General features: G+C 40.6%; 1 protein-coding gene across 7 annotated transcripts in view; it reads left to right on the top strand.

Moving 5' to 3' along the window:
• Positions 1-26943, top strand: part of IL1RAPL2 (interleukin 1 receptor accessory protein like 2) — a 397232-nt gene that overhangs the window by 186048 nt on the left and 184241 nt on the right. For 6 of the 7 annotated variants that reach the window (XM_017736623.1, XM_017736626.1, XM_017736622.1 and 3 more), the window contains exon 3: positions 13489-13762. The exons of the other annotated variant lie outside the window; for it this stretch is intronic. In XM_017736623.1, the coding sequence (XP_017592112.1) occupies positions 13489-13762 (274 nt within the window). The remainder of the gene's footprint in view (positions 1-13488; positions 13763-26943) is intronic. 7 annotated transcript variants of the gene reach the window in all.

Below are 26943 nucleotides of genomic sequence, written 5' to 3' on the forward strand. Positions count from 1 at the left end.
GCAGTTCAATAGCAATTGGGCTATTAGTGGTGCTTTTTGTTATCTAAAGTTCGTAGCTCGTTAATGAGGTTGTATTTGCTTATCTTTCTTACTGAGGACACACTAGTCAGTCCTAGGAAAGAGGAAAAAAATCCAACTCTCATGATTTTGATGACATACTTTGGAATATTTAATATTAATAACAAAAAAATTGCACTGTAAAGGTTTATGAAGCCCTGGGCAGTCTGGAGAGGGAAAGCTTGGTACAGTTTTTCAAAACAATGGCTAGAAGGGTTCTGGCACCATGTTATTCACTACACATCAAAATTAACACATTACAAACAGTGGTTATTTTCAATTATGTAAAAGCAGATGAGTCTTTGGAGAGATTAAAATGAGATTTGTAATGGCTTAGGAGAATTCTTAAAATTGACAATTTGACACAGCATGATTTCAGATTATGTGAAATCTGGCATGAGGATATTTATATTTCTGTTTGCAAAGATTCTGTTCAAAGTTGTCATGATGGAAATATTTACAGTGAAGACACAATAATGTCTTTAATATGCAAATCATTCTAATTGCATTTCTTACACTGTCAACCTCAGTGAAGTATCATTTCTTTCACAAGTGACACATGAAAAAATATGATTGTGTTTGTGATAGTCTTATTTCCAACAGAAATACACCAGACAGTCTTCATCTTTGAAGAAGTCCTCTTTATCAGCTGTTCCCTTAACATAGTTTGCATGACGCCTGCATCTCTATTTCTGATTCATATGCCTGCTTCTAACAGAGCCTCTCTGTTTTATTCTTCTTCCCCTCTCACAAAGAGGGTTTGCTGTAGGGATGTGCTCCCAGTCGTGTTGTCCCCCAGTCTGCAGGACACAGAGGTTGTGTGGGGTGCACTGATCTCCGTGGGAGCTGGATGCCGTCCACACCTCTGAGGCTGGACCCTGTATCTTGTGAAAACAAGAATGATTTTCTGCCATTAAATTCTGCTTTAACCTTGATAAGAGCAGATTCAAAGTGCCTTTTTTTTTTTTTTTGGTGCCCCAGTAACATGTGTTAGTCTGTCAGACACCTCTCACTTCACTTCCCTGTCTGTACCCAAAATCCCTACCCTGCGGTCACATGCCTCCTGTGTGCTTTTTCTTCTCCAGCTGGGAACAGTCATTTTCCTCTTTCTTCAGATGTAAAGCTGGACAGATGACAGTTCTGTCATCTCAACTGAAAAATCTGGCATTGTGAGCTGAAAAAAATAATACCGTCAAAACAATAATAAAATTGGGTTGAATTAAATAGAGCATTTTTAATTGGGAATGCATCCACTCACAACACTGTGTGTCATAATTAATCCTCCCTCCCCTCTCCAGCTTTCTCACTGGGAAACTTCCCCACTATTTGCTGAATTCTACTTGGGTTTAGCAGGAGCAGTGAGGGAAGGATCAGCGGGCAGGAGAGCCCCAGCCTTGATGTGGGAGGAAGGAGCCCTCTGAAAGGAGCAGGGACAGCCTGGCTGCCCTGAGCAGGGATGGGAGTCCCCCAGGCACCAAGCATTTGCAGCCCCTCAAACTTACTGAGATAGCTTCAACAAGGCTTGGAAATGAGCCCCCTCTCTATGAAGAAGGATGGATGGATGGATGGATGGATGGATGGATGGATGGATGGAAAAATGGATGGATGGAAAAAGAAGGGATCCAGCTTTGCATTTCTGTCCTGTCTTCCCTAATCACTGTGAATTTTTTTCTGTTTAAGAACTGAAGTACTGATTTTCCATGTTTCAAAGCAGGGTTTCTTAAGTGGAAAACATAATGGTTTTCTTTGGGGTGATCCTTCCAGTGGCCAATCCAGGTTTAGTCACCTCTGTGCTTTGCCATATTAATAATTTTAAAATATTACTAAAACAGTTGTCTTCAAGCTGTTATGGCAGTCAATTCCCAAGGCTGGTACAGGAAATCATGGAATGTGGGTTAGGATAAGAAACTGGGAGTAAGTGAGCAAATGAGCAGTCTCCACCTTGCTTACTGAGTATTGGGTAACCAGTGGAGAGACATTAATTAAACATGTTGCTCCAGTTATGAAATTTTTCTGGTTTAGCAGTAGCTCAGGTGGAGGTTTTTATGACGAGTTTCAGAGGTGGCTTTTACCGTTGCGCTGTGATGATTTAATAACATGCTGATGGATGAGGGGACTGCAGGGCAGTGTCCCACCTGGAGGATGTGTTGACATCCAAAGTAAGGCCTGAGGCCAGCTCCCCTCCCGTATCCCCAACTCCCACCTTTGCTCAGCCTCAGCCCTGGAGCTCAAACATCTCCATCTTCCCATCCCTTTTCAGTGGAACAGGCAGCAGGTGCATGTTTTGCAGCGAGTTGGCGCCATTGAGGATGACAGGAGGCCCATGAATAAAACACAGACCTGTTTGTTTTGTGCCGTTCTGAGCAAATGATGTATTAGTAATGAAGTATTTGCAGTTTGTTGCTTTTGCTTACTAATAAATGAAATGTTCCTGTTGACAGTTTTGTTTCTGGCTCATGAAGTTACAGGGAAGTGTGAGGGAGAAGGCTGCAGACTGGGCTGATTTGGGGTCTGTCTGCTTTATGATGGTTCTCACTTAAAAATAGTCACTGCTTTGTGTCAGCTTGAAGCAGGGACAGTGTTTGTGGGGTTTCGGTCAGTATTGCCTCTGCTCTGAATCTCCTGAGTAAAGACTTTGGAAAATGATTGGAAATAGGATGAAGTCCTTGGGAATGGGACCATATGGGGAGTTGCAGTCCCGGTGATGACAAAAGGGCCCCTCTACCCCAACAAGGGATGATCTCTGGGGCAAGGGAGAAGCAAATTCTTAGGAATGGGAGCTTGAGAGGGGACTGAGAGTAGTTGTGGTACTGGTGACCAGTCCTGCTCAGAGTCACTGCTCACAACTCATCTGGACGTGGGTGGGGATTTGGGGAACTGGCAGGCCATGGGGGGCTGTGATGGCAGTCCCCCACAAGGCCTTTTTTTCAGAAAAGGAGGTGGATGTGGTCCCATCAACAGGACCTTTGTTTTCATTGAAGGTGAGGGGCTGCCAGTGGATGCAATGCTGCAGGATGTTGCAATTGGCAGCTTTTAGACAATAGCTATGTAAATGTAAAGGTGTTCCTAAGCAAATGTGCCACACTGTGTTCCAGAGCACAGCACTGCATTGCCACTTTACCTAGAGAGACACATCTGTAGCACAGGTAGCTCTTGTAATGGCTCATTTTTCTATCGTCCTTAATTTTTCTTTTTTACATGTAATTATAATGACTTGCAATTAGGATAACCCTGTTTGTTTATTTTAAATAGAAACAAGTCTTAAGAACAATGTTTAATGTTTAAAAATATCTCATTTTGAAAGCATTTCATAATTCATCACTTACAGAGATATTTTAATTAAATAACCCACTAAGACTTCTACTCATGACTATCCTATAAAAGCAAATACTCTTTTGATTTGTGAATGTTCATTTTACTGAAATGCAATCTAGTGTGTTCTGCAGTCAGGAGGATTTCCTATTTAAATTCTGCTGCATACATGCAGATAATGAATTAAAATAAGAGGAGGAATTACAACCTAGGTTAGAGTGTGGGTCACAGCCTTTTCAAACAGAGGTCCTCCTGTCATGCAAATGGAAATGGTAATTGGCTCACTGCAGCTGAAATTATCTGTGCCAGATAACAGGAAGAATGGCACAGCAATTGTAAAATGGCAAATATGTGTAAATATCCAAAGGTAGATGTGTAGAGTCAAAGCAAATGACCAAAGCTAGTTATTTGTTGCAAGTAAATTAAGATGAACTTGACTTGTTCCCTTCTATTCATATGCATGTCCTGATTGAAAATTGGGCATTCTCTCTTCTTCTTTTTTTTTTTTTTTACATTGCTATGTGTTCATCCAGTACTTTATAGTCATCCAAGCCCCAAAACATTCATTCTACCCAGTGTGTTTATGATGGGGAACCAGTTTTTTAAAGCATTTGGTAATCTTGTGATGGATTGATTGCATCTTTGTAAGCTAGAAAATAAATGATTAAGGAGTTGGGTAGTGCATGTGTGCACCAAGATCTGGATATTTGTGAGAAAGGCTCCCTTTATGTGTCTGTGAACTGTGAAGGGCTGTGTTGGTGGTAGGACAAACCATAGGGTCAGGTGAGTTGGAAGAGACCCCTGGAAGTCTGGAATCTGGCTCCGCTCCAAGGCCCGGGATGATGGCGTAGTTGGCTCTATGGGACAGGCAGCAGCATTGGTTAGGCACCAGTTGCCCATGGTAGATGGGGAATTTGGGTTACCAGAAATGTCCCTGCTGAGGTGTCCCACTAAATGATTGCTTAAACCTTGCACAAACACCATGGAGATCATCCCCAGGAATAACTCAGTCCTGCTTTCCTCTGGTGGTGGGCTCTTTTGATCACAGGTGAGATGTGGTAGGAGCTCTTACAGCAGAACTGTGTCTCTTAAGGATTCCCCTCTACAGACAGTGGAAGAAATTAATTTGTCCCTGTGTATTCAACACGGAGTCCATCTTCCTAACCTAATTCAAGCTCAAAAGTACTATGCCCTCAGACCAGGTAATCCAATTCAAGCTGTCCACATACTTGAAAAACAGATGTGAGATAAAATAATCTTGTGCATGTACACCAGTTCTCCTACCCCACAGGGGCTACCTAGTTAATAGAGGTTCATTCTCTTCAATTTTAAATTCTTGTTATTCACAATTCTTTCCTACAACTCCCTTCTGGGAATAACAAGCAGTGAATAATAGAGTTTTCTAATTGTGTGATTACTTGAGACTGCAACTGCCTGATCTGGGAGCTAGTTTTCATTTACTTTACCTTCAGTAACTTTATTCAAAGGAGCTAATGAAAAGAGACTCATCAATTATTGAGATAAATTCAGCTTTGTTCCCAAAGTTTGCACGGTGCTAAAGACATGAAAATAGAGCTTTGTGAAAGTTTATGTGGTTAATGTGGTTGGCTGGAGAATATTGAAACTGTCTTAGAGAGTGTCCTTAAAGAGCTCATGTGTAGTCAACAGCACTTAAAATATTAAATGCATATTCCTTCGGGTATAAAGTGTGTCTTCAGTGTGTTACTCCTTACCCGAAAACTTGTTAGGATAAAACTTTTATTTATAAATGCAAAGAAATATTTTCATTCTGTTTTACTTGTTATTGGTATCAGTTACTGTTCTCCCTTAGATACTGATTCTTCTTTCTTTCTATCTATCTCCTTTGTCTGAATATAGTTCTGTGCACCAAAGAAGTATCAGAAGTGCTGGGAAATCTCTCTTTGAGTTTTTCCATCATTCATTAATTCCCTCAGAAATCCAAAGAGCTAAAAAAAATGGCAACATCCACCGTATGACATGCTAGAAAAAAATTACTTTTTTCCCCTGTTTTGAAGCTTGGAAAAGGGAAGTATTTTTGTTTACTAGATTTTGTGGACAATATGAGAAAAGAAAAACCCATCTTCAGATGGGTTTCGGAGCTGGATGAACACTAATTTAAAGTCTTTGAGTTCATACCTGTGTTTGCACTGACTTTTTGGTTGTCTGAGTTGTTCATTTATGGAACTTAAAATTTAGGATTTAAACAGGAAAATTTTGTTACTTTTTCAGTCCAAGAAGCAGCTGTAAATGTCCCGTATCTGATCTGGCCACTTCAATCTAGAGCAACATACTTTCCTTGCTTAAAATAATGTTCCCTTGCTAGTTGGTGCTAATTTAATCATATTATTTCATGGCTGTCTTTGAAGAAATGGATATTAATTTATAGATCCTCAAAGAAGAAAAGTTTAGTGGTTTGGATACCTCGTTCGCTGCAGATCACCCACTTGGCTTTAGTGCCTTGAAGCAAAGAGGGAGGCTGGGGAGAGGCAGGAGATTTGTCAATGACCTTTCCTACAGCTCTTCCAAATCTGCTGCCCCATTGCAGGAGGGGAACTGGAGTGGGAAGGGTGGGGGCCAGGCAGTGGCGGTGGGGCTGAGAAGGCAGGACAGGCTGGGGCACATGCCTTGAACCCATGTCTGGGACTTCACAAAATACATGAAAGCATGAACCCATGAAGTATGATTTCTTTATTGTTCATGTCCTGGCTCTACTGCTGTTCATTGTCAAGGTGGCTTTTACATTGTTTTCTAATGTGGTGACAGCTGCAGAGAATCAAGGCATTACACTGAATATTTTAAACCAAACCTCTTTTATAAGTTCCAATTTCTTTACTTCAACACAGGCTCTTTAAAAACCTGCCAGATGTTGAAGTGATTAGGAGATCAAGGTCACCAAATACTAATTTTTAGGGTAAATATGCTGCATTTTAAAGAGTTACGCTAGTGCCCTCCCCGTCTCTTTCTCTGTGCTCAGCAGAGCGATCAGCTCAACACAAAGAGCACAGCTTTGGAAGGGCACTTCAGGTTCCATCTGTCTCTGGGAACATCTGACTTGGAAGAGGTAGCAAAGAATATGACGAGAACAGGGATTTTCTTTCCCTCACAGAATGTGTCTCAGACCTCCCTGTCTCCAGCAAAATCTTAACCTGACAGCTGTGATTTGCTCTTCTCTCCATCAGGAAGCATTCCAAAAAACCCCTGTGATAAGGTGGCACCTGAAAAGCTGGCTCTGACAAGTGCTACGGGATGAAATGCCCCTGTCCAGTCACTTCTACTGATGTTGCCACAGCATTTTCATTCTTCAAGTATAATTTCTAAGCCTCGACCTCATTAATATGCTGTCACTCCTGGAGGCTGAGATTTTGTTCAGGGTTTTTTCTCCCCCTAGAGATTTTTGGTGATCTACCAGTATGTTCTTTCTTTTGCATTTTCAATACAAGGCTAAAATGCTCCTGGCTCCATATGCATACATAATTCAGGGCAGAGCAATCTGTGGTGATTTGAACCTCTGGCTGTATATATTTACAGTGAGTTTGACCTCAAAGGAAATGATGAGTGTTCGGCTGGAATATTTGACATTTGAGTTGGGTTGTTTAGCTGTGGATTATAAGAAAAGCTGGTCAAAAAAATGAAGCATACACGAGTCTTAAAAACCTTTTAGTCCTTCCTACAGAAATTCGAAGCTTTGATCAAAATTTGGAAAAAAAAAAATAGGTAGCGTATAAGGACATTTAAATGCACTTTTCGTTATTTTTGGCCCAGATTTGGAGAAACATTTGCATGTTGCTAAATTTAATGAAGATTTTTTGCACGCATCATTACTTGACTTAGGAATTTTGGAATATTTGCACTTTTACGTGCCTTGAAAATCCCAAACCTGTTCACCAGTGAGTTTTAATAGTCTAATTCTTTCTGGATAATGATTAGAAAATGAGATCAGAGTAGAAAAACTGCAAAGTCTGTGAGTGATCCTATTCTTAGATGTTGTGTTTCTACAGCAAAATAATCTTGGTTATTGCTGAAACAAGGTGTTACTGTCATAGAAGTGAATTAGTGAGAGTTGTTAACAGGGTTGTAGGAGAAGCATGGCAAAATTCACCCATCTTGAACCATGATAAACTTGTTTTTGCTCAAGATTGGTTGTTTTCTAAGTGATCTTATCTCCAACAGATACATTTTTTGATTTTGTGTCACTCAGGAGAAAATGATTTGATTTTTTTCTAAAGTGTACTTTAAAACATGGATATAGAGTCAAAACCTAGAGTCTACTTGATTCAAAGAAGGGTAATACAGAAAAGAGACATGGCAGACACTTTACCTGAACTTCACCCTCCTCCCCTTCCTGCCTGCTCTTAGCAATTGCTCCTCTGCTTCTGGGCAATGTTACCCTCCACTTCCTCTTACAACATTGCCAGCATGGGCTTCTTCTTCTCCCCTGTAAAGCCAGGTAACTTGCTCTTCGTGTCAGAGATATCAGCTCAGATGTCTCTCAGTAGAGTGAGTTTTTATTAACAGTTATGAGAGTGTCCTTTCACCATCCAGTTTGGTCAGTCAGCTAAGACGAGGGAACTCCACACGCAGAGATCTCACCCTGCTTTGAAGGTAACATCCATGCTATTGAACACTGCACAAAGTGATCAAGAGAGTGTGTTATTTGCAATGTGTTCTCTGACCAGCAAATGTGTCTCTGAGCATTGGAGTATTTAAAGAATACTCAGAAGGGTGTGGTGGTTGCTGTCAGTTTTTAAGGCAGCTCAGGTGCCCAGTGGTTCATGGTGTGAGGAGCAGGGAAAGGCTCTGGGAGGAGATGGGACACACACTGGGTTCTGCTGATATTCAGGTCTCAAATGGCAGTGCCAGGCTGTGATGAGAAGCCGGCAGAGGTCTGCAAGCACTGCAGCAGCATTAGCACAGTGCAGCCAAAAATCCAGAGATGTGAAACCAATTACATATGGCGACCCTGACCCTTGAGATCATGTCCAGCCGAAGCTGCTAAAGGTTTTACTGTGTGTGCTCAAATGCGGGGTGTGTTCCCTTTTCTGCAGAATCAAGGTCTGAAAATACCAAGTTGCCAAAAATTCATAGGCTGTAACTGATTTCTCCCCTTTAAGACTCTAAAAAATTTGCAGCTCTCTTTGGCAATTCTTAATGGAGTGCATCTATCATTGCTATGTGTCTGCAAACCCTGAGCATGATGGATATCAGTTTCTGGACTCTGCTGTTCTACAGCTAAGATATATATATAACAATATAACTCTTGTATTAGAGGAATGGTGGTTTTATTTCTGGCTGTACCTACAGTCACAAGTATTGCCTACTTTGCAGAGCAATAAATGTAATGCATTAGCTAGTGTATTTTTTTTTAAATTATTTATTTGTAGATTATTTCAATTTAAATTGAGATTTTCAGGTAACAAGGTAGGCAAACATGTTTAACAATGCCATGATATAAATTGCTGTAGGTGACAGATCCCTATAAAAATTATAACAGGCAGATGCGCAATACAAAAAATTATTCATGTGACAGCAATCAGGAAGACAAATTACTCATAGACGATGTACATGCTCCTCTATAATTGCTCATAAATTATTATGGTTCATGTTAAAATGCATCTAGACTCTCTAGACAACTAGATTTATTTAAAATAAGAGTAATGGAAAAATGCCAGGAAATGTTGAGGAAGAAGATGCAGTACATGCTTTGGGTGATTGCTAACATTAAAGTACAGTAACTTGTTGTCAGCCAACTTAATCCATAATTTCCTTATTAGTTTTGTAACCTTTATTTTCAATTCACTCTGTGCTCAGGTTGCAGTAGCCTGGATAGGTAACTGGGATGGGCCCAGTGGGGCTGTACTGTGGTTCACTGCTGCTGTCTTTCCCAGCCCATGGGGGATGCAATAGGACGCTCTCTTGCACTTATGAGGGAGAGAGCTCTCCTGAGCACTTTCACGTTCTGTGCAATAGGATTGAATTTAGTCAGCTGGGGTAGAAGTTATGCTAAGAGGATGGGGAAGATTGACAGATAGATGGGCAAACCACTTTTCCTTGGGAACCTGGGATTAAAATGGGACAGTGTTTTCCATATTCTCTTAATGTTCCAAATTACATATGAAAAAGAAAATCTGTATTAGAAGTGTGTAAAGTACATCCACAATAGACAGGATTTAATTTGAATGAGCTTTCAGTCAGGCACTTACCAGGTGATTATAGGGTAGCAGAGAAATGGTATATATACATTTATTATATAATAAATGCCTTTCTAATGCTATTCTTTTTCTCACCAACCTAATTATATTACATATTGAGAGCCAGCCCAACAAAAATGACAGCAAACTTTGTTCTGGATAATGGAGTGCTGAACTCCACCTAAGCAGCTCCAGTCATTTGTAATGACAGCTTGGAGAATACTCCAAACGAATCTAACAATGCTCATGCTCCAGTGACTGACAGCACGGCAAGAGGAAAAATTCCAGCTTCCATATGAGTACAGGGAGCCTGACCTAGATTTTAGCCTCTACAGCTTCAGAAGAGGAAACATTCTTGGCTGTGTATTGAACAAGAAAAAAAGAGCAAGGGGAAAAAGTCATCTCCTGTCTTTCTTCAATAATTAAGATTTAGTCAAGGCGCTCTGTGAGACTTCTCCTCTCCACAGATTTCACCAGCCCTATAATGACTGGTTGCTTCGTTCCCTGTGTGCTCTTCTCTCTTTAATTATACCCTCCTGGCCTGCTGCAGGGAGACTTGTCACAGGGGAGTAGCTGGGGTAGGCAGGGCCATGGGCAGCAGCCTGCCTGCACCTTCCCCCTCTGGCCCACTCCCTATTGGGGTCAGCCTCCTGTGGGCTGCTCAAATTCTTGCATTCTGATACTGTTAGTAGGCGGAAAAAGTCTCTAGTGTAAATTTCCTTTTCTTTCTTTTCTTCTTTGGGATGCAGGTGCTATGCTGGGCTCAGGTCACCATGTCCGGTGCCTCCACTGGAGTGCTGGCAATGGCCAACAGAGCACTGGACCCACCGCCATATTGTCCTCTGGAGCAGCTGGAGAGGGTTTTTAGCCATTCTGGTGACCTGGTTGTAAATTTCCTTTCAAATGCCTTTCATCTATTCCACTGTGCTTCCTATACTTCAACAGCTCAATTTCTGGAATTAGAATAGAAGTGCATATGAGAAAGGAAAAGAAATTTTCAAATGAAAGTAGAAGATGAGGCAGATTGAATGACACTGAGGGTTGCTTAGTGTTTGAGCTGTGCTTTGACAAGTTGTTTGATATGGGAAAAATTTCATTGGAGGCATGGTATTTTCAGCTTCCAGATTTGGATTTCCATATTGGGTCAGTACCTAACTACAGAACTCCTACTAATTGTGACTCTGCTCTGTGGAATAAATGAAAACCTGGCACTGCTCTCCTTGATCCACAAGCTTTCCATGTATGTCTCATTGTTAGTTATTCATTGGTGTGGTTTAACTTTGCCAAACCAGCACAGGTTTGAAAGCTTTAGACGATGTGACAGGATTCGATTGACACAAGAGTGACAGAATTAATTAGATTGGCTGAATTAATTAGATTGGCTGAACTAGTCTGTATCTAAATTCCAGTTCTGGACACTCGTGTTCAGTTCAACTTAGGCTTCTGTGACTTTGCTAAAGCACAGGAGAGAGGGTGCCTTTGAAAATACCTATGTGTCCTGGAGAATAAGGGATGAGGCATCTGGAGATCTCAGCATTGCCTTGCACATCCCTTGCTGAGAGAAGGCAGCTGTGAGCTCCTCACTGTTCTTTAATTGTAAATCACACCAGCCTAAAGAGCAGGACTTAAAAAAAGCACAGAGCTTTTCTGAGGAAGCGCTGTATGGAGTACAATAATACCTGCTAAGTGTAAAAGCCCTGTCATCTATATAAAATAATTCATGGTGTCAGAACCAGGCATTTAATGTAAAAGTGGATTGGGTGGTGGTGTAGGACTGGAAGAACCAGGTTCTTTCTCCAGCTCTGCTGCTGGTTGCCCATATCTGTGCAGCAGCAACACACAGAAAGAGGTCAATTAGGTGTTTCTTGGGGTCCCGGCAAGGGCATGTTCAAGTTACAATGTGGAGCTTTGGTCACAGTGAAGGATGTTATAAACCTGGAGGAGATTCACTGAGAACAAATGCTTCAGTACAGGATTTTCAAATAATGATTATCCAAGCTTGTCCTATTGTGTGTGGCACTAAGTGTTAGAGGAAGGACACAGAGGAAGCAGCAAGGAAAAGGAACATCAGTAAATTGCTGCTGGCCTTTCAGTTGATGTCATTAACAGCAGCCGTTAAAAGCAATGAATTTTAATTTAAATCAGCAGGATGTTTCCAGCAAAATGAGAATGAAAATGAAAACTGAAGTTAACTGGAACAGTGTGTACATAACTTCAGGTGAAGGGTTTGGGGGGCTTTTTTGATGAAGAAAGAAGAAGTCAGCTGGCACAACCAGCTGCTGCTTTTGCACCTGCCTGTGGGGTGGAGGGCAGGAACAGGAAACACCCTGGGGGTAAAGGTGTTGCATGATCTCCCTTCACCTGTCAAAACCGTCATGAGTAATGTTTTGAGTAACGGGCTTCCCTTCCCTCCTGAGCTTTTCTTTTCACAAGTTTGTTTTGCAGCAAGATGCTACATGGAAGTTTATGTCCAAAAAAAGTATGAAAGTGGACAGTGTCAACAAGTTTAACATGTGGTTCAGGTGCATGGCTCACATGATCACAGTACAATTAAAGCTGATTTACTGTGATGGGAAAATTAAAACCTTCCATTTATTACGGTTACTTTTGAATGATTAAAGAGTAACCTGAAAACTTGGTAGACATAATTTAAAGGTTGTAAAAGTCACTAAAAGTAGGACCAGACCTGATATTCCATGTACAGAAATTTGTGCTCACTACCTTTGTTTAGGAAGTAAATTAAAAAATCACTTGATGACAGAATGCAATTGATGATGTGTATTAAATGAAGAGTGTCTGAGGATATCCAACATTTATAGTTTGAGAATTGATACTGTAAATGCAGAAGAGGCAACTTGAGAGTTACCTGGTTGAATTTGAGGTGCTGCATTAAGGGTAAAGAGGTTTCATTTACTTGTAGCTTAATATGATCAATAAATTCTAAAAGCTCCATATTTAATCAATTCTATTAACTTTAGGTACTGTGTTTGCCTTTTGATGATGTGCCTTTGAAATCTTTTTCTTTGGTTTTATTCTTGGCTGATTTTCAAGCTTATAATTTTTCCAGCAATGAAAAAGATTGAATTAAAAGGTCTCTTATAAGTGATATGTTGATATGTGTGCATGTGCTAGGACTGTATTGTAACTAAGATAATAGCAATGGGAGAAAAAATTGTAGGGAGAAGTAATCTTTTATTAAACTGTCTGATGTGTGTTAATTTTAAAGTGAAGTATCAGGAAAACTGTTTCAAAAGGTTTTGCTGAACAGAACATCAAAATATGTCCTTTCTTATTTGTATGACTCCTGTATTAAGTTTGATTGCATTGGCAGCATGTTGCAATTGTATCCTGTTGTATATAATACAGATCTCTACAGTTTGAGTAGCCTGTAGAGAAAAAACCCAACTATGTGGAACTGCCTTGAAAAGAAAATTATAAATGTGACATCTGTCATTTGGGGATTTTTTTGCATAACATAATTAACAGAGGTGGATGGAAAAGCTTTAAGGGATAAGATTGGTATCAGATGCCAATGTACATTTTCCTCCAACAAGGAACTGGAGAATTCAAAACTGGTTTACAGAGGCAAGTAGTTAAGATGCAAAACATTTGGTTTATTTAATAAAGAATTCGTGTTTTGGGGATGAAAGTAATGATATTCTAAAGAAGTGGAATTGAGCAAGCTCAGTGTGCTTGCCTGCACATTCACAGTTTCATGTAATTAAAAGAGGTGTATGAAACCACTTACTTGCCAGTAACCGCTTTAGGTTTTTCATGTACCCTAAAACAATTCAGCACATGACAAAAGCCATTTCTTTTAATGTATTGTATTGCATTTCCCAAGCTGCCTTCTACTATATTGAAAAATGTTTCTGTGTCTAATATTTCTTTATTATTATTTTGCTTTCAGTTGATGGTTGCATTGACTGGTCAGTGGATCTCAAGACATACATGGCTTTGGCAGGTGAACCAGTCCGAGTGAAATGTGCCCTTTTCTACAGCTATATCAGAACTAATTATAGCATGGCCCAAAGCACAGGTCTTAGGCTTATGTGGTACAAAAACAAAGGAGATTTAGAAGAACCCATTATATTTTCCGAAGTTAGGATGAGCAAGGATGAAGATTCCATATGGTTTCACTCGGTTGAGTTGCAAGACAGTGGTTTCTACACATGTGTTCTAAGGTGAGTATTGTGTTAAAGTCTAAATAAGAGTGTGGGGATTATTGGTTAATAATGTATGGAGTATTAGATATTGGTTAAAAAAAATCATTTTAGCTATTAGAATTGAGATATTCATCCAGTTAATACATATTCAATTTTTTATTCTCATAATTATATATTTCACATAATGTTTTGTCTCAAAATTAGTTTCCCTAGTAATTATAGTTACCTCATCCAGTAGCTATAATTAATGTGCTTTCACTTAATTGCTTCTTTTTTAAATACAACATTTGCAAATACTCGATTTGCTGTAAACCTTCAGAACTTGATACTTCTTAAATCATGAAGTATTTTGTTTAAGTACTGTTCTGTTTCAAATTCTCAGAGTTATTAAAAAGTTATAGTTTGAATTATTCTGATGGGATCAGGCCATGGGGAGTTACAGTTCTGTCTGGTTTTGAAGAAATGTTTATTTTAATATACAATTATGATTTAGCATAAATTTAAGCAGACCTTGTTTGGTAAGGCACCAAAATGCATTTCTCAGAAGTATCTTGGAGCTGTTGGATGAGCCTTAAATTAAACATGTGCTGGAGCTCGTGATTTCCATCATGTAGATGTTGATGTCATCTCTATGCCTAAAATGAGAAGATAAAAAAAGGAGGACTTTTGAAGAATGAATGAATAAATATTCCTTAAATGATCAGTTTTGAATTAAAAGGAGTTTACAGATACTTTGGACGATTTGGTTTTAGACTATCTAGTTTCAGATAATAAGTTTGTTTCATCCTTGTCGGCTATTCCGTACTAAAATTAGACGTTTGATGAATTAAATAACAAGTACTGCAGCAAATAACAGCACTGTTCAGAACCCAGAATTTGCTCTCTGTCCATCTCTGCTGAGTCGTGCTGCCTCAGCTGCCTCAGACTATTTTGATCCTGAAGAATGCTACTGAAATCAAGGATTGTGCCCTGGAGTGTGGTGGTTTGTACTGGGCCAATGTCCTGTTTAAATATTGGATATATCTGCCAAACTCAGCAGTTGGATTGTGCTGAGGCCTTTTGAGTTTTTCTTTTATCAGCTGCTCTGTCAGAGGTTGGGTGTGATGTGAACTTCCTGATTCCAAAATGTTATGGGAAGATGGTGATTTATATGTTTCAAGGGAGTCGTGCTTTATTCATAAGAAGTCACTGTTGTGATAATCAAGTTACTAGTTTAATGCTCTGAAACATTTTAATGCAAATCCCTTGTGAAAAATAAAGAATTGATCTTAGATCAAATTCTGGAACATACTTTTTTTCTGGGAAATTTCAAAACTCTGCTCATTTACATGACAAAGTAGTTTTGGTAACAAATGGGCAAGTTCTTGAATAATTCATGGCTTCTTCTCATTTTCAGCTAAAAACTATATGACATGCTTCTTGGAAGGCATTACACAGCAACAAGATCTTCCTTGTCAGTTACACAGTTTTCTTGCTTTGACTAGAACTTTCTTGTATAGTTAAGATATTTTTGCCTTTTTCAGATTTATGTCAGAGTGCAGAATAATATGTGTAGTAGTTACAGATAAAAGACTATATTTCTTCCTTTGCTGAATTAATTTTTTCTTCCAAAAGCATGGTAATGAATGCTTGCTGTTATTGTTTATGAAACCATAGAAGTCTTAAAATAGCTGAGGATGTAGCAATAGTAACTGATTTTAATTTCATTAAAATCGAGCTATGTAAAACATAATGTTCTGAAATGTGATCACACTTCTGTGGGAGACTATCCACACCATTAACTGTGTAATTTCAGCTTTATTAATCTGGTTTTTTTTTTGAGAGGGATAAGCAGGTGTTTGCATTTTAGTCATTAACCAGGATCACCTGCTTTATGAGAATTAAGAGGTCACAAATGAGAGCAGTCATTTTAGAATATGATTTTATTTTCTAGAAGCATTAACAATCTCTGTTACAAATGCTATCTTTTGTAGACTGAATTAGCAGAGACTGGCAGATAGAACTTGATGCAATGGAAATGAAAATGTGACTGTCTCCATCAGTGTGCAACACAGGGTTTAGGGTTGCATGCATAGCTGAGTCATTTGGTTTGGTAGCTGAAAGAAAAAAATTGGGGAGGAAAATGCTTTTGATTCAAGATAAATTTAAAACTTTTTCTCAACAAAGAAGTTTTCATTTAGATTCTTTAAAAGAAAATCAGAAGCAATTCAATTCTAAATTGATGTCTTCCTAGCCACTCATCAGGGGTGCGTGAAGCCCTGGTGCAACTCGCTGTGCTGTCCAAAGCATGAAATCCCACATTTGCATGTCCCACTGGCCAGGCTGTGCTGAGTTCCACCACTTCAAGTCTCTTGCCTTAGAACTGTTCTGTCTGTTATTTATGCTTGTCTTTGCAAATAGGCGCAAGGGGGTGAGATGCTTAGATGTGGTGCTAAGGCCAAGTGGGATGAGAGGTCCTGGTCCCAGAAGTTCATGGGTTGAAAGGAAGGACACACTCTTGATCTGGGAAGTCAATAGTGAGAGCTCTGTTAATTTACTCTCCCCCAATTTGTTACTTTTTTCCCAGTCAACACAAGATGACAGATAAGAAAACTGTATGGGGAAAATGTCAACTGTACTTTTCACTGAATTTCTTATTTGTTGAAGTGTTTCTTCTCAATTCTAAAAAAAAAAAACAAAAAACCAACCTGTTTTTCAAGAAGCTGCATTTTCTAGTTGCTCACGCGTGCTTGTAGGATCAAGGCATGACTATCAGTGAGGCAGTGTGAAGGAATCTTTCAGAAGCCACTTGAGAAGGGTGGATATGAGCAGGTGAAGGATAGGCTACTATGACAGTGATTTGGAATGGGTAAAAATTAAATGTGTCAGTGAATTATTTCTTATACAGAATTGCCGTTTCAATAATCATAATGTCTGTTTTGTAAAAGAACCTGTAATACTAAATAAAATTAAGGAGTATTAGATCAACCCTTATAAATGAGGTTGTTTCTCCAGACTGAAGAGATTTGATATTATAATTTAAATGTTACCTCTCCTTTATTAACCAATTAAACATTATTCCATAGACAGGTGTGGGGGTGTGTGTAATAGGAGGATTATTGTTGCATTAAAACCTATTTCTCCCTTCTCAAAATACATTTTGGCATTGAGCTCACACTCAGATGCAAACTGAAGCGTGATATTTTTCTCTAGTGCTAAGCATATTAAAAGGTCTTGATTCTGCAAGGATTTTTAAAAGAGTGCAGAGTTGAGCTGTGTTAGGTAAGCCATGTGAATTCCATGGGTCTTCTTTGTTCTTGGATGCCTTTTCTTAATGTGTCAAATCAGGGATATTGCTGCTTAATCCGAAAGGGATTCTAAGTAATGGATAGCTGTGTATTTCATTGCAGTTCCCAGGTAAATGCTGCAAGGTTTGTATCATGACTTTACTGCCCAGTGTGGAAATGCTGTGTTCTGGAGGTACATACCCTGGATATGCCATTAATCTTCCAGCACCCAGCAATGCTACTTTCAGATAAAGCTGTTGGCATTTTTTTTATGGAGGTTTGGTGGTCTGGGATTTTCACATCAGCACTCTGGATTGCAGCTTCTTCACTGAAGGATTCAGAGATGAGCACATCAAAACCAAACATGGGAATTACACTCAACCTAAATGCATAAGGTGGCCCTAAAGTTCTGAGTATGTAGGGCAGTCTTTTGCCTGATCATGATCTGCTTTTGCTGTCTGAACAGATACATCTGCTTTTCTGTGTTAAAAGCCTGTTTTTTAAAGGCAGAATGAGAACTGGGCCAACTTAGATCATCTTCACCTGGTGAAAGAAGAGAAGATGAGCTGGGGAAGAAATCTCAGCAGAACTTAGCATAAATTTGCCCTCGCGTAGGGATTGCTCATGGAAATCTTCTTCTAACTAGGCTCAGCTCCAAAAAAACCTGTAGTGAGCATTTAAAGAATGAAACCAGTAGGAGTAAAAACATAAGTACCTATTTGCTGTTAATTAATTGTTAGTGAAATAAAATAACTTGATTCCCATAATATGATTCAGGAGGGTAGAAAATCTGAGCCTCAAGAGGGTGCAGGGAAGCAGGAGAAAATTTGTGGTCACCAAACTGGCTAATGAAGCTAAGTCTTGATTTTTGTACAGGATGCAGAATAACAAGGGAGTGAGGGCCTTGAATGCTGTGGGGGAATAAGCTTGCAGGTCTCTAATACCAGCATTTGATGCCAGACAACTGCTAACAAATCAAGTTAGGAAATCTGTGTATTCTTCATCCGTTGCTGTATCCCTGTGAACACAATTCTTAATGGAGAGCAATGTTGCTATGGACATGCACAGAGGAATTGAGCCTTTGCTGAGCCATTGGTTAACTATTGAGATACCACTTTCTGAGCAGTAATAAAATACAGCAATAGTAGATTTTAAGCCTTCTGGCTTAAAATGTCTGTGGAGCACATGACCAGCAAATCAAAATCAGATTTAGACAGCCTGGAGGGGCTGACAGTAAAGTCTGCGGCACAACCTCTGTGCTCTCACTTCAGAGGGTGTTAGGCAGGGCTCAGGGGCTTGTTTCAAGTGCCTACCTGGACTGCAGAATGCACCATCAGCTCAGAAAAAACTTCATCCCTTCTCTGAATGCTGAAAGTCTGGCTTCTGAGCAGCATGAAAAAAGAGGTGTTTTCAGATCCAAACAGAAATGTTGGACTAAATCATAATGTGCAAATACGTGGGGGTACGGTCACTTTCTCTGCAGCCATCTCTTAAAATATGTGTTTTAAAGCAGTTTTTCATTTTGTTGATAGCAATACAGAATGTTTCACGTGCTTTGGCTTTGCTCAGCATTCAGCTGCTCGTGACAAAGGTGATTTTGTATCTCAAACCCCAGTGGATGCAGTGTTGTAATTCCAGTTTAGCCATAGAATACCATCTTACATATCCATTACTGGCAAGTGCTTTATTTCCCCATAGACTATTACTGTATCCCGCAGCCGTAGGAGAGAAGATCCAACATGCAGGAATTGTGCAGCAAGATTGATTTATTTAATTATTTTACAGCTCTTTTATAGACTTTTTCTTCATAGTCTAATTGGACAAAGGATCTGCCACACCTTGGGGTGATTGGCTAAAATCCTAAAACATCCATTGTCAAAATATTTTTCTACTGTACCATAAACAAAGCTTTGCAAGGTCACAGGTGTTCATAGTTTATAGAACTTCTGCTAATCTCTTCGTGAGAGAGAAAAGTATCCCATGGGCTTAGAAAGAAGCAAGAAAATTCTTGCTAGCAGCAATATTGTATCCACAATAGACTTACTCTGGAAAGATCTAAAGATGATACTTTCTTGTGGACTAGTGTCTTTAATTATTGGATATCCAAGATGAGCACATCTAACTAGCTGATGGATTACCTATCTCAGTTACCTCTCAGACTTGCACACTGGTATGTGATCAGCTTTCCTGTACAGTCCCAGGCATGACTGTAGAAGCAGCAACATCTCACATTTGGAGCAAGTGGATTCAGCATGGCACAGGCTTTCCAGGCTCTGTATGATACTAACATTAAATGCCACACATTAAAAGTCTGTGACATTTCCCACAATAAAATTGACTGATTCTGTATAAACAAAATCCCTGTGAGGTATAGTATTCAATACTTGAATTCAGTGCTAGAGCAGATACATTATAAAGTCAGTATGATTCATGATAAAATAATTTTTCTTGAGGTTTTATCACTGAGATATAATGTTTTGGCATTATCAAAATGCAGGGGAAAGTGGAATCAGAATGCTTCTACATTTGTATCTAAAATTGTGTAGAAACTGATGGTGCTCCTGCAAATCATTTTGATAAGATTGTCTTTATTGAGAGAAATCAGTTCAGTCTATTCTTTGCAGAAAAACAAAGATTTGTTTCTCTTCCCTGGTGATATGTATATTTCTTCTCACTCACCCTCCTCCTCTAAAGCTTTAAAAGAGAAATTATTCATCCTCTATTACTCTGAAAAATAATGTTTACAGTTGATGAGAAGCTGCACAAACAGTCAAGGCTTCAAGCAGAAATATCCATGTTTGTGGTTGGAGAGCATCCAGTGGCTTCCCTGTTGCAGTAGCATGGACAAGAATGAGAATATTGTGTATCCTTCAGTTTTCCTAAGAGTGAAATCCCAGATTTAGCTACTTTTAAAATCACTGACCTTACTTTGTAGCCTCTACAGGTTGTCATAACAAAGCTCCGTGTGCTGCAGTGCCTCAGTAATGTTTCAGCTCACTGTGACTGGTTGCTCCTGAAGTGCCTTCCCTGGTGAGCTTCAAACCTTGCCTAGAGGAGAGAAAGGAAGCAGAGTGGAGGGACTACGTCCTCATACAGTCAGACTTTGCCTTTGCCTGCTGAAATGTTTCAGCCCTCCTCAGCCATCTCCTCTCCAACATGTCAGGGAGTTTTCATTTCCCTTCTGTTCTCCAAATAACAGTGAGAATATGCTTACCCAGGTATCATTCCTGTTGGAATCCCCATCGAGCCATCTGTAACTACAACACATCAGTAGAAAATGTTGTCTGTGTCCTGTGAGTGGACAGACAAAGGGAAGGTTTCCTGAGGAAATCCATCATGCCCAAAGTACAAGATGACAGACCCGTAGGAGGTTAAACTGATATTTGGTAAGTGAAGGAGGACAATTTCTTCTTTTCTGGCCACCACTGAAGGGAAGGCACAGCCAGGAGGACTTGGCTGCAGGACTCAAACAGTTCACATTGCAAGGACATTCACTTCATGATTCTTTCATTCCTTGTATACCCTGTGAGACAATAACTGATCCACTGGTTTTCCTGCTCAATTGCCTGTGTACAAGCAGAGCAGGACCTGCCTTTCAACATTGCATCTGCAAAATAGGACTTATGTGCCAAACTAAGGATGTGCTCCACAGGTTTTATTCCCACAGGCAACAAAATCACTGAGGTTTAGCAACACAGACAAGTCTGATGGGTGTCTTGAATGCAATTTTTGTTTTCTGTGCTAGGTGTCTAATAAAAAAAAGCATAGAGGAGTAGATACACTAGTCCACATGGTGTGTGTTTTGGAAGAAATAAAGGAGAAAGTGTTCAGTGCTCTCAGAAACAGAAACAGTGCTCTCACAAATGCAAAATTATTGGAAGGGGATTTCTTAATACTGACCTGAGAGCATGTTGTTTGTAATGGGGCTTTTCAGTAAGACTATGTGATTTAACATTAATATCCAAGTTCTAATAGAAAAGTATTAGGAAATAAATGAAAAGGGCTTAGTCACTTGTAGTAGCTAACTTTAAAGCAACTTGCTGCCTTCTCACTTTTAAGGACAAGGAAGGAATTTTCCCTCAGAGGAAACCCAGCCAATTACAGGTTTTCTTCTGCTGGAACAGGGTGTCTGAAGCTGACAGAGACCACATAGTTCATGACCTTAGGTGTGATATGCTGCAGTAACTTAGTGTTCTTTTGGCTTCTGCATTTCTTCTGTGTTCTGTATTGTGTTTTCATATATTCACTTCTAACATTTAATGACTAACATCAGTGAAAAGTTTAAAAAAAAAACCCAAACCCAAGGAACACTGTAGGCCTATGTGATTCAACTTAAACGTTGGGAGATTTTCTCTTGTGTCTGGGTAGTCCCTGTTGTAACGACTGACTGGTGGTTTGCTTTTCAGTTGCATCTATCACAATGCAGAGGTCATTGGCACCTGTGCATGTGTGTATGAAGGCAACCAGAAAGGAAATAGCTCCTCCTGACCCTAACCATGTATGAATCAGTTGGCTGTCACTTATTATTCTTCTTTCATAAGATGCACATCCTGACATTTTTATGTCACATTTCCCTTTTAAGATGATGTCCAAATTAAATTTAAACTTGGAGCTAAGCTTTGGTGAGAGAGACCCAACTGTGAGATGTTCTACCCAACTGCCATATCCAAACATCTTTTCTTCTTCATCCCAGGATCAAGAAGTACAAAAATTCTCTAAACATGGCTAAACTCACAGTGAGGAGTACAGGTCTTGCTTTTAAGTGCCTCTGGTGAGAACTAGATTGTAGACAGGTGTAATTAATATGAGCCTTTTAAAGCTACCTTTCAGTGACTTTGCTCAGAAGATTTTTCTTTTGAATAGAAAGGGTATAGCCTTTCTTCATTGTAAAACATGGCCCTCTGAGACATCCAGTATGTTTTAGTCAAGCTCAAATTGTCTTGTTTCTAGTGAGTCTTATGTAGAGATTGGATCTCAGGAGGAAAAAAGTGCATAAAGAATAAAAATTCTTGATGAGTGATGGGTTAGTTCCACACAGATACTTTTTCTGCTTGAAGGGAATGGGGCCTTAAACAGTACCTCTGTCTGGATTCACCACCTCTTCCTCTGTTGGAGGAGGTAATGTAAGAACACTGGATTTGTAACATTGTGCTGGTTTCAAGCACTTAATTTCTGAGATCATACTTCCATGGTGTTATTTTCTTTTCCTAGGGGGATCTTGAAAATCTGTCAGATGCTAAAGGAAAGGTAACATGCAATTACGATTTCTCCTTTTCAGGCATAGGAGTTGGTATTAGAATAACAGTTGTAACAGCAACAAGAAAGCAAAATACAGGACAGGAGTGTTTGGAGCAGAACCAAGGCCAGGTACCACACACAACCCACAGAATCATTGCACCTCTTGGCCTTTGGTTCAGGGGGCAACTACAGCACTGTCAGCCTGTTCCTCTTTGGGTATTGCTCTCTTACTTGACAAATTAATAAGAACTAAAAATCAAAAAAATTTCAAGGGTCTCTGATTTATAACCTCTGGCTGTCATTTGCACCATAGGCAGGAAATTGATCTTTTCCAGACAATGACTCCAAACATGTAGGAGTTAGTGGGAGTCACTGAGAAATAAGTTAACACTTGAGTGAGATCTTGGAAGAGTAAGTAATATATGGTGGCCGGTGAACATACATTACAAGGGAGAGAGAGTTTTCAGTAAGATAAGTCCCTAGTACCACAAGAACCACTTCATGTTAGGGTGGCCGGAAGGGCTTCTCCCAGGATGCTTGTTCTGTTAGGTTAATCTGTCCCAGTTTGGATTCCCCGGTTGGCTGTTGGCCTCTACCCCTCGTCACTCCCCCAGAGCTTCCCCATTGGTCCCCATTCCCTAGTCCTGGCTTTTCCCCACTCCCAGATAAAACTGTGAGATTTAGGATCATGTTTGTAATTGCCTCTGCAACCTTTGACAGTGTAGAAGCAATAAATGCTCCTGCTGGAGCGCACACAAATGCCCTTCTCGACTCTTTGCTACTGACTATAATACTGAGCCCACCCGTGTGTCTGGGGGGGCACGCGGGACCCCACAGAGCTGGGCAGGGACAGTATTAGTAATAACCTGTTTGTTTTTAAGATGTTACATTTGTGTGATATGAAAAAACCAACGATGATAAACAACTCATTTTTCTTTAAGTAGATCATCAAACCATGACCTTGGTAACCATTGTGTGAACTGTAAAATTTGCACAGGAATAAATTTATAAAACTCTCATGAAGTGAGAGGAAAACAATCAAATGCTCAATTACATCTAAAAGCTGATAAAACAGCACATTTATAGAGCAGCCAGTAGTGGATCTGGTTGTGCATTAATGCTTCAGATGGACAAAGATGTTTGGTGGTGTAGTTACTGTTTGTTGGAGGTTAGGATTTTTCTCTTTTTTTCCTTCTTTCTGTCAGGGAATTTTGTCCCATTTTTTGCCTAAGAGATGATAACGACCTGTTGTAACAGCTAGATTTTGCTTAGCAGGCTGTAGCTCCCTGAGAGCTCAGCGAGGGTTACCTAGGGCAATGCGACCCGTCGCATCCCGCAGTCCATTTCCGATGGCCCCGCCATCTTGCTCTGGTCAGCTATCAGCGTTACAACCAGGGATGACAGAGGAGGTGAGAAGGGTCTCCCACGAGGGTAAGAGATGACTTTAATCACATCTTGAAGTGGCAGCCCTCAGAGGCAGAGAGACCTCATGGTCTGGGCGCGTGGGGGGTTTTGTCAGGGGCCCAGGGGCGGTCCCTGGGCCGGGATGGGGTACAGGAACCAATAGGGAGAGCCTGAGGGAGTGGCCAAGGCTAAGGGCAGGGGGGAGCAGGAAGGGGAACACGGCATCACGAAAGCAGTGGGTTAACAGGCTACCACAACGACTGGTATGCAAGAGAGACAAAAGAAGTGGCCAAGGTGGGGGGAAGGGTGCAGCTGGTTACTGTCTTAGCTGGGGGCTTTTCTCTTGGGAAGGGCAGAGATACCACGAGATTTTGGTCGGGGGATGAGGGGCTGGGCTCAGCTCCTCTTGCTCTCTCGCTCTTGGATCAGAGGGGAATGGTCAAGTTGCTGCTACCGCACAGAGAATTGTCTGCCACTGCGAAGTCCAGCCCCTGTACTGCTTCTTCCTTACTGTGGGTGACCCTTTGCTCATAAGAGTGGCCATTGAACTGGGACCTTATTAACACCTGATTGCACTGGAAGGACCCTCACCATCTACTCTAGTGACTCAGGGGAAAAACCTGGGACCCCGAACCCCTCCCCTTTCCTGGAGGTTGCATCTTCTCACCTGTGTGCAGCAGCTGCTTGCAGAAACCCGTCTGCCATTGTCCAGCCCTGGTGTTTTCTGCCGCTGCCTGGGGCTTTTTTGCTACACTTTAACTCAGCATCCCTTGCCCACCAGAACACCCCGCGGCTGCTGTTAACGGCTGTGAAGTTTCTGCTACATTTTGTTTGCCACCCTGGGGTGTGTCCCCCTCTGCCGTCCCAGCCGCCGCTCCGAGGTTCCTGCTGCCGCCCATTTCACCATCCGGAGAGGCCCCGGGCCCGCCTGCCCCTGGGGGTTTGTAAAGGAAGCTGGCGCTGCGTTCTGGCTCTGTTTGTTGTTGCTGCCGGGGCTGTTGTTTGTTTGCCTTGTTTTACATATATATATATGTGTGTGTGTGTGTGTGTATATATATATATGCAAAGAACTGTTATTCCTCTTCTCATATCTTTGCCTGAAAGCCCCGTAATTTCAGAGTTATAATAATTTGGAGGAAATGGGGTCATATTTTTCCATTCCAAGGGAGGTTCCTGCCTTCCTTGGCAGACATCTCTCTTTAAAACCAAGACATTGCTGTTGTTGCTCTAACTCAGAACGAGCAAAGATGAATGTACAGGTTGATCTATCTAATCCTGCAGTCAGTGAGCCAATAAAAATGTCATTAAAACAGCCAGAGTGTTCAGGGACATGGAGAGAGAGATCTAAGCCTGAGGTGTGCTGTTCCCTGAGTACTGCTTTGATAAATACACTTCCCAGCATTTGGATCTACCGCCGAAGTCTTAGAATGTAATAAAAAACCCAGTACAATGAAAAATGAATCTGTAAGGGGAAAAAACCTAGTGTGAATCCTCTTGTATAAATATGCAATTCAAAATTAGGTGGGGTTTTTCAATCTAATAGATATAAAATATTCAACCACATTTCTGCCTCCTTCCTCTTTATAAGAAAATCAATAAATGGGGGTGGCTGGGGGAGATTCTGAGCATATTAGAGACAAAATTGTTTTACTTGACTCTTTTAGCAAACCACCCTCAATTAGCAGAAACACAAATGCAAAAAAAAAAGGGTTTTTTTTCAAAGTTGTGAATATTTACTCAAATTTGAATTCAGCCTTAGGGCTGATTAATTGTCTTGAATCCAAAACAAGATGAAAAATAATTTAGGGACTGAGACTCCAATTTCAAATGTCCATATCCATTTCTTTATATCCTCCCTTTTTCCCTCTTGTCCTTGCTTCGAAGTCCAGCCAAACACAGTTTTGCTTGCTTTTGTTTTGAGACCTGTTAAACTCCCTTGGTTCTCCCTCTAGTTTTCTACTGCGTTCGAAGCTGGCTTCAGTTTGTGGTTCAGAGCCAGCTCCAGGTGGCCTGGGGATTACAGATGCCTTGCCACCAGAACAAAGGAAATTGCTTTGTGAACTCTGGCAAAGCTAAGCCCTTCTTCCAATTGAGAGAGTAGGCCCAGTGTGTAACTATTCCCTTGAAATAGAGAATTACAGATCTTAGTTTCAGTAGGAAAATATAAGACAATTTTTCTTCTTTGCACTGTGGAGTGGTTCTTTCTTTTCTTCCCTCTTCCTGTTCCCCATATGACCACTGCTACTTCTTACAGAATTGGAATCCATTAGAAATCAACTCCTGTGGAAAATGAATGGTTTGGAAATGTTTTAGAAAAGACAAATTATCGAAAGATCCACTTTGAGACCCATGGGTTTATTTCCTTTACATGTATGTGGAAAATGTCGCCTGACATGTTCATGTGGGTTCCAGCATTCTCTACTTAGTTACAACTTTTCTTACCTGGCCTCACAAGATCACCACTGGAAGCTGTCTAGTATCTTCCTCATCCACCTGGAAGTTGCTTGTTTTTCATTCCTTTTGGCCACTGTTTCTGACAGCAAAGCCCAGGTTACCTGTAGCTTTGTTGATGTTATTTATCGTTCTTCTTGTGTCTGGCTTTCCTCATTAAAAATGGCCGTGTAACCTTTCCTGCCAGCCAGAGACTGCTGGGAGCACTGACCTCCCCCACCAAGCTCCATGACCATGTACTGAAAACAAAAGTGGATCCTCCTTTTTATAATTCACAGGCCATCTGTTTAGCTTCTGAAAGAAGAAAAGCAAAAATGTGGGGTTTGTGCTAGTTTATCTATATACCTCTACCAAAAAAAAAAAAAAAAAGATGAGAAATACCCTTACCATAAACAACTTAAATGCAGCTCATGAAGGAGAGCACTTGTGGACACAGGGGTCCTGAAAACAATTGGAAAAAAAGAACTGGATACCTTCCCAGCACAGAAGCTTTATGGGCTTCCTGAGAGAACTCTGTAGGTGAGCTCCCATCAGTGCCCTGTGTGGCCAGGACCACCCTGTTCCTGTCTGTTTGCCAGGTGGTAAAAACAATGCTGTACCAATCCCCTTTGTGATCCCCCTCCTGAGTTCTCCCTCAAGCTGTCACCTTTAGAGGGCCCCTTTATGCCTCCAGACCCCACAAGGCAGGGAAGACAGCAAGAAAAAATCAGCACAGATGCATCAGCTGCTCAGAGAACTGAGAGATTAAATCTAACCCCCCAGCCCTGGGGAACAGCTTGCCCAGCACAGGGAGGAATGGCTCATGACGTCAGCAGACTTCAGCTCCCAGACTTCTTCCTC

The sequence above is a fragment of the Corvus brachyrhynchos genome, unplaced genomic scaffold, assembly GCF_000691975.1.
Source record: "Corvus brachyrhynchos isolate BGI_N302 unplaced genomic scaffold, ASM69197v1 scaffold36, whole genome shotgun sequence".
NCBI classification, from domain to species: Eukaryota; Metazoa; Chordata; class Aves; order Passeriformes; family Corvidae; genus Corvus; species Corvus brachyrhynchos.